The sequence below is a fragment of the Melospiza melodia genome, chromosome 21 (genome assembly GCF_035770615.1).
Source record: "Melospiza melodia melodia isolate bMelMel2 chromosome 21, bMelMel2.pri, whole genome shotgun sequence".
In the NCBI taxonomy this organism is placed as follows: Eukaryota; Metazoa; Chordata; class Aves; order Passeriformes; family Passerellidae; genus Melospiza; species Melospiza melodia.
Genome location: NC_086214.1, coordinates 10,483,148 through 10,497,696, shown reverse-complemented (window position 1 = coordinate 10,497,696; position 14,549 = coordinate 10,483,148). Strand labels below are relative to the sequence as shown.

General features: G+C 40.5%; 1 protein-coding gene across 3 annotated transcripts in view; it reads right to left on the bottom strand.

Annotated features, from left to right (window-relative positions):
* Window positions 1–14,549, bottom strand: part of TAOK1 (TAO kinase 1) — a 62,469-nt gene that overhangs the window by 13,042 nt on the left and 34,878 nt on the right. For all 3 annotated transcript variants that reach the window (XM_063173667.1, XM_063173666.1, XM_063173668.1), the window contains exons 4-16: window positions 14,343–14,444; window positions 13,506–13,551; window positions 12,511–12,607; window positions 12,044–12,157; window positions 11,190–11,281; window positions 8,616–8,709; window positions 7,893–7,974; window positions 5,878–6,045; window positions 4,820–5,023; window positions 3,510–3,644; window positions 2,652–2,888; window positions 1,762–1,890; window positions 33–236 (exon numbers count right to left, since the gene is read on the bottom strand). In XM_063173667.1, the coding sequence (XP_063029737.1) occupies window positions 33–236; window positions 1,762–1,890; window positions 2,652–2,888; window positions 3,510–3,644; window positions 4,820–5,023; window positions 5,878–6,045; window positions 7,893–7,974; window positions 8,616–8,709; window positions 11,190–11,281; window positions 12,044–12,157; window positions 12,511–12,607; window positions 13,506–13,551; window positions 14,343–14,444 (1,704 nt within the window). The remainder of the gene's footprint in view (window positions 1–32; window positions 237–1,761; window positions 1,891–2,651; window positions 2,889–3,509; window positions 3,645–4,819; window positions 5,024–5,877; window positions 6,046–7,892; window positions 7,975–8,615; window positions 8,710–11,189; window positions 11,282–12,043; window positions 12,158–12,510; window positions 12,608–13,505; window positions 13,552–14,342; window positions 14,445–14,549) is intronic.

Here is a 14,549-nt window from a genome sequence, read left to right as displayed (position 1 = left end):
GCCTGATCTCTGCCTGTTCCCTGTTCCCTTACCTCCCGAACCAGGTCCTGCTCCAGGTTGTGGCGGCCCAGGAGCATCCGTCTCTTGAAGCGGCGACACTCCAGCTCCAAGTACTGCCTCTGACGCCTCAGTAAGTTGGCCTCTTCTTCTGCCTGGAAATGCTGGATGTTCTCCTTCTGCTTAGAGAGCCACTCCTGCTTCTCCTTCTTTGGAGTGCTCTGGTTTTCATTCAGCTCCTGATAATTGCAAGGTGATTAATTGTGGAATAGTTACATTAAGTTCTTTGGCTATGAACTGGACAGACCTGACTAATGAACTACTGAACTATGTTCTACTCTCTATTCTCAAGGTTGGTGCCATCTCAGCCTCTTCAAAATACATCACATCATGAAAGGAACACTAAGGAAATACCAGGAGACAAATCACAGTGGAACAGATTCAACTGCAGCTTTTTTTTTTTTTTTTTTCTCCACTGGCCAAAATACTGATTTATGTCCACAGTTTCCAGACCTATGTATCAACTGAAAATGTCAAAATGAGGGGCTGCCACTGAAGACACTTGGAGGTACTGCCATACTGCCTGGTAAACATTCTTACAGGCTCCCAAAGGACTGAGAGAAGGAAAGTGTTCACGTCCTGTTGTTCAAACAGAACTCCAGCCACATGAAGCACATCAGAAAATTTTTTGTGTCTTGCTTGATCAGAGCACATACCCATTTTACTGTAACTCATCAAGGCAGACTGCTCACTGAGATGCTGTAACTCACAGAAACAATGTAAAGAAGTTCACAGGTAAAACTAAAGAATTTCCACATTTGTACTACATAGCTTAAAGTATCTTTGGCAAAAGACTCTGCTTGCTTGAATTGCATAATAGAGATGCCCATGCAGTAATTAAGACTTGTTGTGATACACTTCAACTGAAGAATGAGACAGAACTCCTCTGTATTTCATCAGTGTTTCTTGGTGCTCTGTGATCTACTGCCCACTTAGAGAAAGATTCTGTGTTATTATAAAGAGCCCACGCTACTGTAGTTTTTGTTAGATCTTTCTTGGCTCTGCTGCTCTTTAGCCTTTTTTTTCTCCTGGGAAATGCCTATGTTTGGGAATATTTCCCTTTGGAGCAAGTTCCAAAGTTGTGTCACACAAGTTGATGGTTGAGCATTAAATGGTTCTTTCAAAAAAATTATTTATAGTGCTTAAGGTTTCAGTCACTCCACAAAAAGAATTGGAAGTTTGATTCTACAGTTTCTCTGCATTTCACAGAGATCTTGATTTTCACTAAAATGCAATGATTATTAAATAATTACACAGCTTTCTCCATTAAAATTAATAGTGCTTTACAGGTATTTTCCTTACAAAAAAATTAAGTGATAAGAAACTTCACTAACTGCTGCAGGGAATGGCCACTACCTGCAAACAACAATGTATGAGAAAAATCTTCATGACCTTTCATAAACTTTTTTCATTCCTTAGGATTGCCAACTTTGCATGTTTCTGGCTAAAAAGCAGCATTAAACAATGGAGAGGTTTGTACTTCCACAAGACAAACATATAGTTACCAACAACTAACTAAAAAAATTAATTCTCTTATTCAAAGGTCAAAGAGATGAAACAAATATAGTACACAAAGGACTCATGTGCTCATGAAATGCAGAACTCACTGCAATCCTGTGGAAGATCTGTGGTGCAGAGTCACTTATTTTCACATGCTCACCACTCTCACACTGTATCTCACATTTCTCACTGGGGATGAGTTACCTCTTTCAGCTGCTCTTTACGGAGTTTATATTCTCTCTTCTGGGACTCCAGGAAACTGTTCAATTCTTTTTTCTGTTGGGCCTGAATATGCTGTTGGAACTTCTTCTCTTCGTTGGCCATCACTTTAGCCTACAGCAAATCCAGCAGCAAGTCAGTCTGAGTCCCAATGGATTATAGCTCATGTCCAATTTCAGCCTCAAGACCCAGGACTCATGGTAGCCACCACAATATTCACCATGAGTCTGGACAAGTGCAAGTCAGAGGAGCTTGTCCTCCCTCTCTCCTCATTCCCCATCCCATCAAGGCACCCAGCAGAGTCCTCCTCCAGTGCCACATTCCCTCAGCCCTATTGTTCACCTAATCTTGCCTACAAAAGTCTAAACCTTATGATAAACTATAACCTCAGCCTTCCACTGAGAGATCAGAGATGAACAAAAATCGATTATAACTGCTGTAGGCAGCACCACTTCATTATCAATTATTTAAAAGCACAGCCCCCCACATATCCATACACAACTAGACAGTGAACATTTAAGTGTAGCTGGCACATTTCTCTGCAGGCTAATCTGCTTCCACAACATTCAATGGCAGGCAATTATTGACAGCACAGACAGGGCAAGAGAGAGGAAAACCCTCCGTGTTTTTTCTGGGGTCAGGATTCTAACATTCAGTACAACCTACTGCCGTGAAGGACATACCTTTTCTCCAGTTACATAACTCCTCAGTGTAAGGAGGTGATGTATTAACTTTTTTCTAACTACCAATTTGCTTGGCTCCTGAGAACAAGACATCTCAGAGTCCACACTGTCATCTCTGCATCAGTGAGGGGAAGTGGACAATTCAATGTAATTAACAAACATGGGTTGGTCTGACAAACCATAACCTCCTACCTCTTTTTCCATGGCTGCTTGGTGCTTTTTAATTAGCTTTTCCATTTCTGCAGCAAAATTGTTACGCTGTGTTTCGAGATCTTTGTCCAACCTGAGGCGGTGCTCGTCCATCTCTGCCTTCAGTTTATTCTCTAATGCCATCAGTTGCTTCTGGTGCTGCCTTCTCATACGTTTATAGCCAGACATCTGCTCTCGGAGCTCAGAGTCCTGCTCATGTTCCTGCATTTGCCTTGTCACCTAGGAAGATAACCACATCGGGCCAGAGGAAGTTAATGCTGCTTAATCTGCTTTTCAGCAGTCTTCAAACCACAAAAGAAAACAATTCAGTTAAGAAATATGATTTTGTTGTAAAGAAAAGCACACATCCTAATGGCAGCAGAGCAGATTAAAAACTCAATTCTGCTGTAGGAGATAAGCTCACATGGGCTCCAGCAGAAAAACAGTACAATTGTTATAAAGCTGGTACTAAATAACGGCCTTTTAGCCTAATACAATGAGGGTGGATACATACACACACCCACAAATATTCATAATATGCATATGAAAATAAAAACCAGCTTATTATTATAAATGGGTTCCTATATTCTACGGGGCACATCGGATTTGACACTTAAAATATTTAATATACACAAATTACATTTGCCCAGGTATCTCACTGAAGCTTTTATTAACCGACGCTAAATTATTTCAGTGCCAGTATCTCAGTCAATGAAGATAGCTCATATTATGGTGATACTCTGAAAGCTCTGAGAAGTTGCTCATATTGTGGTGATATTCAGAAAGCTCTGAGGAGCTGCACAGAGCTGTGTTCAAAGCATGCCCTCCTGCAGAGCTCTCCCAGACCAGCCCTCCACGTACCAGCGACGCTGTGCGTATGGTAGCAAAGTGCTCTCGGTTCCGATAATGAGACTTGTGGCGAGACACTTGGGGAGGAGACTGGGGTTCTGATGCCCTTGTCCGAGGATCCGACTCCTCTCTGTAGTTCTCTTCCTCCTTTATCAGCAAATATTAATGTCAGAGAATAAAGAGAAACTGTGTTACTAAAGATCTTTAATTTTGGTCTTTTTATTTGAAAGGAAGAAAAAAGTGTTTTACATTCATCAGTCCTGAAAGATCCTCCTGCTGATGAAGGTATATACTGCAAAAGGAGTTCTGATCTACAACCTTTGCTTTCAGAAATTTCATACTGAATTTTTATTACTAAGAGGAAGATTACTAACCAAAGCTGAAAATGAGGAAAAATAATGGAAAAGTGAAAGCTGATTTAAACAGTTTACTGCAACAAAACATAAAAGCTATAAAGTAGATTTTATCAAGTCTGAAAGACAAAAACAACATCTTTGTAGCTCTGAAAGAGAGAGGAATATTTTCATTACACCCACTGCAGAAATACCTCAAAGCAAATTTTAAAATTTGTCATGGTGTATTCCACATTCTTATTTTGAGTTTGTCATTCATCATAGAGCGATTACTAGTTAGATATGATATACTAATTAACTCCCTGAGGAAATACCTGTGTCTTTGTTGCATATCTGGGCAAAGAACAAGACATTCTAGCCACACCTATTATCAGCCACGGAAACAGCAGTGCTTTGAGCAAATGGAGTGATAACCCCTCCATGGCAAGAGCAGCCCAGCTCAGAGGGCACTCCCCAGCCCACCCTTCATCTGGCAGAGGGAAAGCAGGGAAGTGGTTTCGGCTGCATTTTTTTCCCCTACACTTTATTCATTAACAAAATATTCAAATCAAGTGCTGGGAAACTGGGTGCTGCAGAACTGATTTCAGCTCCTACTGTAGGCCCTGACTTTAAGAATTATCTAACAAGGAGGTAAAAAGGGGAAGTCACACATCCTGTTGTCCCACAAGGCAGTGCTATGCATGTTAAGGATAGCCACCAAACAAACCTATTTACAACCTCCCATTCCAACTCCTCCTGATAAAGCAAACTGCTTTTGAAACAATTCCATTAGTCAAATAATTCTTAGTGAATTAAAAAAAATAAACCATCTTCACAGCCACTTTCCCAAATCTCCAGGGTACACTCATATATTTGGAGCACAATAATAAACACTGCAGATAATGACTTGGGAATGGGAACAGGTGACTTTGCACCAAATTCTCTCCACTTTACACCTTGGAAGCTCTGCAGTGAGAATCCAGGGCTCACCGGCTTTAGATGAATGACAGAGCTGTTTGACATCACGGTGTGGTCCCCCTCCATCATATCCAGCTCGCTCTTATCATCCGAGGCATCTGGAAGACTGTTAACACTACTGCTTTGGCTACTGGCACTGATAGACATACTAGGAATGGACTGATTGCTTCCGACACTGTTCACTGTTCCCGTCCTGCCCACACCATGATCTTGTTCCTAGGAGAAAGGAATTAGAAAGAAAATTCAAACCTATCCCAGAGGTACCTGTGGACATTACCCAATGGAATATTCATTCCATTTCTCTCTAAAGGCATCCAACCTGCCACGTCATGGCACTTTCCAACCTCCAGGCATTGCCATGAAACATTTTTCTTGTGGGATGCTGGGGAGAGAAAGAGTCAGCCCTGTCAAGATTAACTGGCTGATGTCAGATTCTTTTCAACAGCAAGCCTGTTAACAAGCTGAATTCTATCATGTATCAGCCACAGCGTGTCACCAGAAACTGCTGTGACACCAGAATCACCTCAGTGCTCAGCTGGGACCCTGCACCTTGCAGGCTCTTTTTTGTACAGGAGAACTGGAATTCAGTCTCCTTCTCCACATGGTGACTGCAGCATTCAACCCAAAAAAGAGAAATCCATTTCCCTGATGACCTGTTTTTCTTTTCTTTTCTTTTTTTTTTTTTTTTAATAAATCAAGTAAAAACCTCAATGCCTTTAGATTTAGAACAACATTCTCAGTACATATGGTCAAAACAGAGGTTAACTGCAGTTGCTAAAGAGTCCTCATGAAGCCTCATAAACAGGCAAAGAAAGAGAGGATTTACAGGACTGGAAGCTGACTGTTCAAGCATGAACACATGGCACAGCTTCTTGCCAGCACTAGGCATCTACCCTGTTTGTCCTTGTTTGTGCCTTGAGGTAGCTTTATTCCAAGCACAAAGAGGGAGACTGTGTTTACAGCCAGGTGTGTAAACAGCCTCCCTTCATTTCAGCAATATCTGAATTGTGGTTATTTAAATGACAGTTCATTCTCTATGGTTCAGTGATGAAATCCAGCATTTCTCTCACCTCCTCCTCCTCCTGGGTTTCCACTGCAGGGCCATTGTGGGCCTCCTGGAAGAGGAGCTTCTTCATTTTACGATACTGCAGGTTGTCCAGTTCTCTCACTGCATCCTTTGTTCTCTGAATCAGATCTATTAACACTGTTTCGGGTCGCTCTCGAAGAACAAACATGTGCTGCAGAACACAAATAGGTAAGTGGCTCTCATGCCTCCAATGCACATGCTTTGAGGACACAGTGATGAGCTCTAGTTGGGTTTATTAGCCCTCTTCCCTGCACAGGAGGAGAACATCTTCACAGCTAACATTGGTATTATTTTCAGACTTTGCAATCAAGATAGATTTCAGAATGATTGTACCAAAAACTAAAGGTGTAAAAACCCAGAAACAGCATTTTACATGCCATGAAAACTTGCTCACTATAAACTTACACTTCAGAAACATCATCTACTAGTGGTTTAGTGAGGGAAGAGCAAAAAATACCAAATAAAAGCTAAAGCTGCTAGACTGGCTAGTATCTTTAACCAAATGTTAATTAACTCATCAGCTAACTCTCAGTATAAATCCCATTTCCTTGTTTAGAAAAGCCTGGGAATCAAATATTCATCATACAGCTCTGAGTCATAAAATAGGCTGTGAACCTTAGAGCTTGGTCCTGGAACAGTTCCCCACGTTCTGCTCCTCTCTTGGAGATAATTCACCACATTTCTCTGCAAAGGTGCTATATTTTACCCATAGGTAAAGCAAGAACTGTCTATGTATGTCAGAAGCAGCTTTTGCAGTCTCCAGATGCAATGTGCTGTGGAAGCATGAGTCATTACTAACACCACCACTACTTTCATTTTGTTCCTTTGGAGAACTGCAATGCTGTTTCCAACATGGCACATTCCCTACCTGTCCCTGTAAAGTGGCATGCAGCTGTTTCAGACTATAGTTATGGAAGGAATACATTTCCAAACGTTTCATTTCCATCAATGTTCTCTTTAATTGCAGCACATTGCTCAAAATAAAACCAATCTGTAGAATTCTGAAATGGCAGGACTACACACCCACACCGAAACCTTTCCTGGATAATTGCATTTACTTTCTGAATAGACAGTTTTCAAAGAGGCACAAGTCCCCAGAGCCATTTTTAGGTAAAACCATGCAAAAAGGTGCTGATAAAACCTTCATAAATAGCATCCATTTCCCTGCAATGCAAAAAATTTGGAAAAACACTGTTTAGCAGAAGCAGGGCCAGGATAAAAAGAAACCCAAAATGTCAGAAGCACTGTAAAGAGAATGACAAGTTAGCAAAATTCTGAATGCCACCTGATGCCACAAAGGAAATCCATCAAAGTCACACAAAAAAGCAGCTCCAACACCCAACTTCTCTGAGTTCTGTTCACATGCCAGCCTTTTGCAACAATCTACCCCATTGGCTTTGTCTCCAGACTACAGTGAGCAAAGCCAAGTACCTGCAGCACTCAGGAGCACAAATGAAGAATTAAAAAAGAAGCTAAGAAATAAAGCAAGAAAAAACCTGCAGACTGCTGAGGCTTTTTCATGCCAAGGAAAAATAGAGGGAGGAAAAACTGGTTTCTTTTGCCTCCTTTTCCCCAACAGTGGATTTCAGGTACTGCATAAAGCACTTTGGAGTGCTCTATAGCACAGAACACAGAGGGAAGTAACAAAAGGTATTTGTTAGCTAATGCATGGCAGCTCTGTCAGGATTAATTATAATCACTGGAATGATTGAGTTTACAAACTAAAACTCTTGACAAGTTGATGGTCATCCAGTGTCACCTTGGTGGCGTGACCTTTTATGCTGAGAACTCCAAGGCTGGCTTGGAAAGTCACCTGGGGAACACTCTGAGACACTGCAGACAGGCAGCAAAGCCAGGGCTGCCAGCACAGTCCTCACAGCTCAAAGGTGTTTGAGCATCATTAACCATAACCTTGTACAGTAGGTGAGACAAACCATCATCACAGGGCACAGTCCCTTTTAATAGCACATGGAAAACAGAAAGGACAAGCAAGCCAACCTTCAGAAGCTCCTCTGATGTAGGCCTGTCTTGAGGAATTTTCTGGAGGCAAGAATCTACGAAGTTTCGAAAATAATCAGACCTGTGTCAAGGAGAGGAAAAAAATCCACCTAAGTTAACAACCCAGTTTAATTCATTAAGGAGTCAAGATCCTCACATCTGGATGCTTGTAGCTCCTAGACCAAGAACTATGGTTCAGTAAACCATAATTAGGAAGTTTTTAACTTTTGAAATTAGTTTACTGTATTTGCTGTTTTCAAGACAGTTTTTGAGGCTGGGAGGCACAAAATGTTACTACTGTGCTTTATTCTTCTGAAGTTTATGCAACAGACACTTGCCACACACAAGCTGTGTCTTCATCTTGCAAGCAATACTTCAACAAAACAGGATTTAGAAATTGACAGTGTGGTTTGTGATAAAAAAAACCTAAACCCCACAGTTTTGGCTAGCTTGGGAGCTTCATAAGTTTACTGACCCATGGACGGAATTTTTTACAGGATCTTAAGTTCTTCCAGCAGCCTGTCCTGTTCCTACTACAGTGAAGAGTCTCAAACATATATTTAGTAATTGGTCAATTTTGTGTACGAAATGTATAGTGAATCTAATGAGAACCTTCCAGCTCACATCCTCCCAACAGGACTCCAGCCATTTCAAGAACTCAGCATGACAAAGCACTCCATTTACAGCCATCCCCTCCAACATTCCTCCCTCAGCAATACTCACCATTCATTAGACTGTAGTGTAGGGGATTCATTCTGCGCTATGTGATATAAGGCACTCATTGCGTTCATGTTAAACAAAGGAGGCTTCCTTTCCGCTGCACACAAGAGAAAAGAAGTTTTTATATTGGGAGATAGTCTCATGTTGTTGCTCTTTTTTTTTTTTTTTTTTTTTTTTTACAGTTTACAACTCTTTAAAAAGAAAACCACATCAGCAAAATCCCTACTGCCTGAACATGGAACCCCAAACCAACCCTACCCTGCAATCAGACAGATATGTTGGCATATGTCCTGTGCCATTGCAGAAGATGAAAGCCCTTTGAAGATCAAATGCCTTGTCCTCTCAAGCTTTTAAATTACGTGGTTTATCATAGTTGAGTTCTCTGACTCATTGTAATGTACTAAAATAGGAGCAAGTTAACAGTAAGCCCTATACTGGGTGTTCAGCCACTAAGCATTCCTGGCTTCATACACCCCCCCTTTGTTTTTTTTAATCTACAGTTGCTAAAAAGCTAAGAAATATTTATTTCTAGCAGGATAGCAGTGATGAAGAAAATGCTGGTTACAAGAACCATCAAATCACACTTAACTGACTAAGCACATGGGCAGGAAGTCAGCAACAGGCCAACTCTTTATACTATTTTGAGAGTTGCCTTCTCTCTTTGGCTCTTCTCTCTTTCAAGCTTGTATTACTCTTATAGACTGACACAGCATGAAAGCCTAATGAGGAAGGAGATGATCTCACTGTAACAACAAAATTGAAGCTTCATCAGAATGTTTATGGGGCAAACTTTATAAAGCTCAGCCTTGCCATAGACATTCCAGAGAAGCTGGTCAGGCCACGAGGATGTTCCTACACTACTGAAAATGCAACAGAAAACTTTCCTTCCTCAAAAAAAATAAACAACAACAAAAAAAAAAAATGCTGCTTTTCTTAGTCTGCTCAGTTCTGAGTTGAATAGCAGCACTGAACTATGGATCAGAGATCATGGTACACTCATGGCTATGGCAGGATGGACTAAGCCCTACAAATTCCTCAGACCGGGTAGATTGAGGACTTAAGTCTTTCCTCAAATTCAGCACTTTACCTCCTCTAATCTTCAGATAACTAGTTGCTGCTATCAAGGATCAGACAGATTATTCATTAAACTATTGTAACTGACTGTTCTCTCTACCTTTTTTTCCCTCTTAGCTCACCTGAATAAAACAGAAATCTTCTGGAAACCCCGAAACCAAGTCCTCAATAAGACCATTTCTAAGACTTAAGTGATAATTTGAGAAGACTACAAGACATCTCATTTCCCTGCTGCCTTCCCATGCTCACTCAAAGCAACACAAATGAGCCAGGCATGGACCCAGCCTACACTGCTCTGCTGTCCTGACCTAGTCTCACCTCCCACCACGGCAGCAGCCGTAGACGAAGCCCAACACGCTTCATCCTGCAAGAACGCGGCGTGCAGGACTCCCGGGGGTGTGGTGGCCATGAGCTCACTGCATTCCTGGAGCCCTGCAGCCAGCCAAGTCTCCTTACTCCACTCAGAGCAGGATTCTGTCATGACAGTCACACCCCTTCAACTTGCTTTATATTGGCAACCAAGAGGAAAAAAAAAAAGAAACCCCAACAAACAAAATCTCTGCTCTGAAGAAAGAATCTATTTCGCGTCCTGGAAGAAAATGAAGTTGACAGTTTGGAATGCCAGACAGCATTTTTAGCTAAACTGTGCAGTTCACATGGATTAGTGTGTTCCTGAGAGCTCTCACTGCCTGGCTGGGCTGCTCCTCCATGGAGGATGGGTTGGAGCACGAGCAATCAGATCTGACAAGGATGGGAGGACAGCCTCAGGTGCATGGAGCAGTGGCGTGCATGGTGTGCTTCAGCCAGGGTGTTTTTGTTCCAAGAAAACATGATGTGTTAAATTTAAACAGAATGCCATACTAACACTGTCCCTTTAAACTCACATCCTGCTTTAAAGCTTTAAAGGGTCTGTTCTATGGCAATGCAATGCCATCATTTCTTTAGGCTTTGAGTTTCAGGTTACCACTTCAAAATTGGATTATTTCGTATCTTTTTGTTGAAGGAACAAAAAGTCTATTCAGAAGTGGCAACACACACTGAATACAGCTTTGAAGTTGTCAACTTCTCCAGAACTTCATCACTGCAAAATTTTTAATGTATGTTAAATTTTCACAGAAACAATATCAACTTATAGCACTAAATAGATCTCCACACTGGTACCCTTAATGGTTCACTTCTAAAGCTGCTCAGCAATTGACTGTTTTTCAGTTCAGAAGTTAACTGCCTCTCCCACAGAATGTGAACACCCTCAGTGATATCACTCTCTTTGTCTATATAACTCTTTTTCTTCAGGTAATGAAAACACAAGTTCCATAAACATCAGACTGGAGACTTGGTCTGGAATTCTAGAAAGCACATTTCACTCTCTTTTCTAAAGCTCAGGGCCCAGAGAACCCAGGACAAGAAAAGGAGCACAAATCTTCTGCACTGTGATTCAACTGAATAAATTCCAGGTATTAAATAATAACATTTTAATTTTTTTTTTCAAAGGAAATAACTTACCTAACTCAATACAGGTAATTCCAAGAGACCAAACATCTACTTTGCCATCATACTGCCCTTCATCCATGGCTAAAATCACTTCTGGGGCCATCCTAAGAAAAGAAACTGGTGCTCAAAATAGGCAGTGGAACACATTATCTCTATCAGTATGAAAAAGCTGTTTCCCTGATTTCAGCTACCATAAACAAATATTCCCCAAGCTATCAGGCATGACCATGGGATACTGGGAACAAAGACCAGGCACTCACACTGGTGCAGGCCTGCAGAGGCTGGGTGATGCTCTCCTGTGCTTGCCCAGCTTTCCATTTGTGAGTATCATCACCTTCTCACCCTCCCACATTTCCAATAGTTTAGCTGGCTGACCAACTGTGGTGAAATAATTATAACATGCAGTTGAGTAAACACCACAGATTAGGTGTAAGAGATCAAAAGCATACAAGGGATCTGCAAAGGGGGTGGTTCAGTGAACCTGGCCTTTCCTATGGAAGAAAAAACACTTCAGTTATTTCAACAACCAGACATGGTGAGAATACATGAATTGTTTAAACCACTGGGGGGAGTGATTAAAATATATTACAGATGATTCAATCCCACCTCTATCACTTTAGGTCAGTCTAAGCAGAAAGCAAAATGTTTTTATTACTTTTTGTGAATACAAACACAGGGATACACAATTTCTTAGAACTCAGAGCCTGCTTACTATTGAAACTGTTTTTTTCTAACAAAGTACATTTTAATCATCACCACAACTGGAAGATTACAAAGCTAGCTCCAATAAACCCAAGTATATTAAATAGCCAATGCATGATCCTTTCACTTCACAAAGCCAGAAATGAGTAAATCTCTTGGCTTACCAATATGGCGTCCCCACAAATGAGTTGGCAGGAGATGCTATGGAAGCAGACCCAAAGTCAGCAAGTTTCACCTGTCCTGGCTCTGTCAGCAGGATGTTCCCTGCCTTGATATCTCTGGTGATAGAACACAAGTGTCAGTATTACTCCCCTCCTAAGAAGAAAACTCCCTATTGGACAGACTATGAAACACACCAATATTCACATGTTCAAGCTGCAAAATATTCACATTTCCTCCAAACACCAAGTCTTTAACCATTAGGTTAATTGCTTAAAGTGGTCCTTGATTTTGGATTCTTTTGTCTTACATGTTAGTCTTGCTAGTTTTTAGACTACTACAAATAACTTGTTTGGAGTATATGGATACTGTGAAAAGCAAATCTCTGCTTACAATGTAGAATTTGGGATGGAGAGGATACAATCAACAAAACAAATTATGTGTATGAGACAGCAAAAGTGTAACTACTCACCTATGGATCATATTGTGAGAATGCAAGTATGCTAATCCCTGGAGAGCACCATGGGTAATTGCTGCTATTTCCACTTCTTGCAATGGCTTTTTATGAACTTAAGGAAAGAATTTATGTGAAATTCAATATTACAGAAAACAATACAGTTTGCAGCATGCAAGCCAGTACTGTTAACAATGTAAACAGAAATACTAAAAGTCCATTTTCACTGGGTTCAGTATGAGAAGCAAATGTAAAAATAGTTCACAGAGTACATTCTATAATCAGCTGTAATCTTCTAACTGTAAACCAGCAGCTATTTACTACCAGAGAGACCACTCTCCAACCATAAACTGCATTCCTGTCAGTTATGTGACCAGTCTCCCAAGTAACTTCTTGAGATTCAGGATTGAGTTTTCCATTAATGAGGTAAAACCCCAAACCCCAGAAATTTACAGCAATTCATACACAAATAAATTTTAGCAACACAGATCAGATTCTGGCAGCTCAGCTTTTGGTCCTGAAATGCTTCCTTCAGCAAGGAACAACTTACTGGCCATACAGAAATCTTCAAAGCCAGGCCATTTTAAGAAGCCTGATAGAAAAATGACCATTTAATGAAAGACCTCATCAGCACAACCCTAACACTGCTGTAGTGCTATTCTAGTCAACAGGCCTAGAGTTGTTAGTAAGCATTTGGATCAACAGCAAGGGTTTTCAGAAGTAAATCTTGAACTGTCGTGGCAGGAGAACCTAAAACTCAGAAGCAAACAAATAGCAGACTGACAACTTTAAAACAGTAAGAACCAGGGAGAAACTAAGCACACCTGGGAAAATCAGTATTCTACAGAAAACCCACTACAACTATGCAAGAATTTGACAAACTGCACCTATTTATACACGCTCTGGCCCCAAACAAAACTATAAATTCAAGGAAAATTCTGTAATGCTGTAACCCCCTAGTTCAGTACTCTACTTCTGACTTTCCATCAAATAAATATGTGTGACTCACTTACCTTCTAGTAAGTCTGATGCTGATCCTAAACAATATTCCATAACAAGCTGTTATAGGAAGAAATCAAAGTAGTTAGAAAATCTGTAATAGTAAATAAATGTTTTCTAGACTTGTATGGAGAAATCCAGAACTAATTCCTGGAACACACAGTGCAGGCTGCCATAACAAAGCAAATATTGCTTGTATTATAACATAAACTCCATCCCAGCACTGACCCCTCCCACAAGTACAGCTCTAAGTGGAATTAAGCATAACCCTCCAGTAAGATACCAAGCAACACCACTTGCAAGGAAGGCCAAAGCACATTCATGACCAGTTAGATATTGTATTACATATCATATTTTATATGCACATACTTAACAGGAATGTTAAACTGCACTTAACAAGCTTATCAGAGTATTAAAGGGCTATTTAGGGATTTACTTAAGATTCTGTCCCAGACAGATTTCAAAAAGAGAAATTAAAACTTTGCCCTACAGATTTATTGAAGCTAACTCACAAAACAGTACTTACAACTTAAACTATTAGTTCAGTAATATGATTTCTTTAGTATATTGCACTACAAAACTTTATTAGTGATGGGTGCACATTATTTCAAATACTCAGTTTATCAAGCTAAATACACTAGAACAGCAACACTTAAATCTAAGCAAAAAGGCAAATTTCCTTAAATCTTGGCTCCAGAAAGTACATTCAGTTTGTTGAGCACCTGCAAGGCCCTTGGCTATGCTCATCTGTCTGTACAACACCAGTGCTCAGGTGCCTCCCAAAATCCAGCTGGAGGGATTTCAAAGCACCTTTAAGCAAGGAAGAGAAGTGCAGAGCAGCATTTGCTTACCCATGCTGTATGCTCCCGCAGATAGCAGCCTTTGTATTCTATACTGTTAGGGTGTTTTATTCTTTGGAGGAACTTGACTTCCTTAATAATATCCTGCCATTTCTGTAGGGAATAAAATAAACAGAAAGACTTTTTAGAACTGTTACCTTGTTCTTGTTGTTGTTACTATGTAGTTTAATTATTTCAAGAGGCAAAACTATCTCAAGG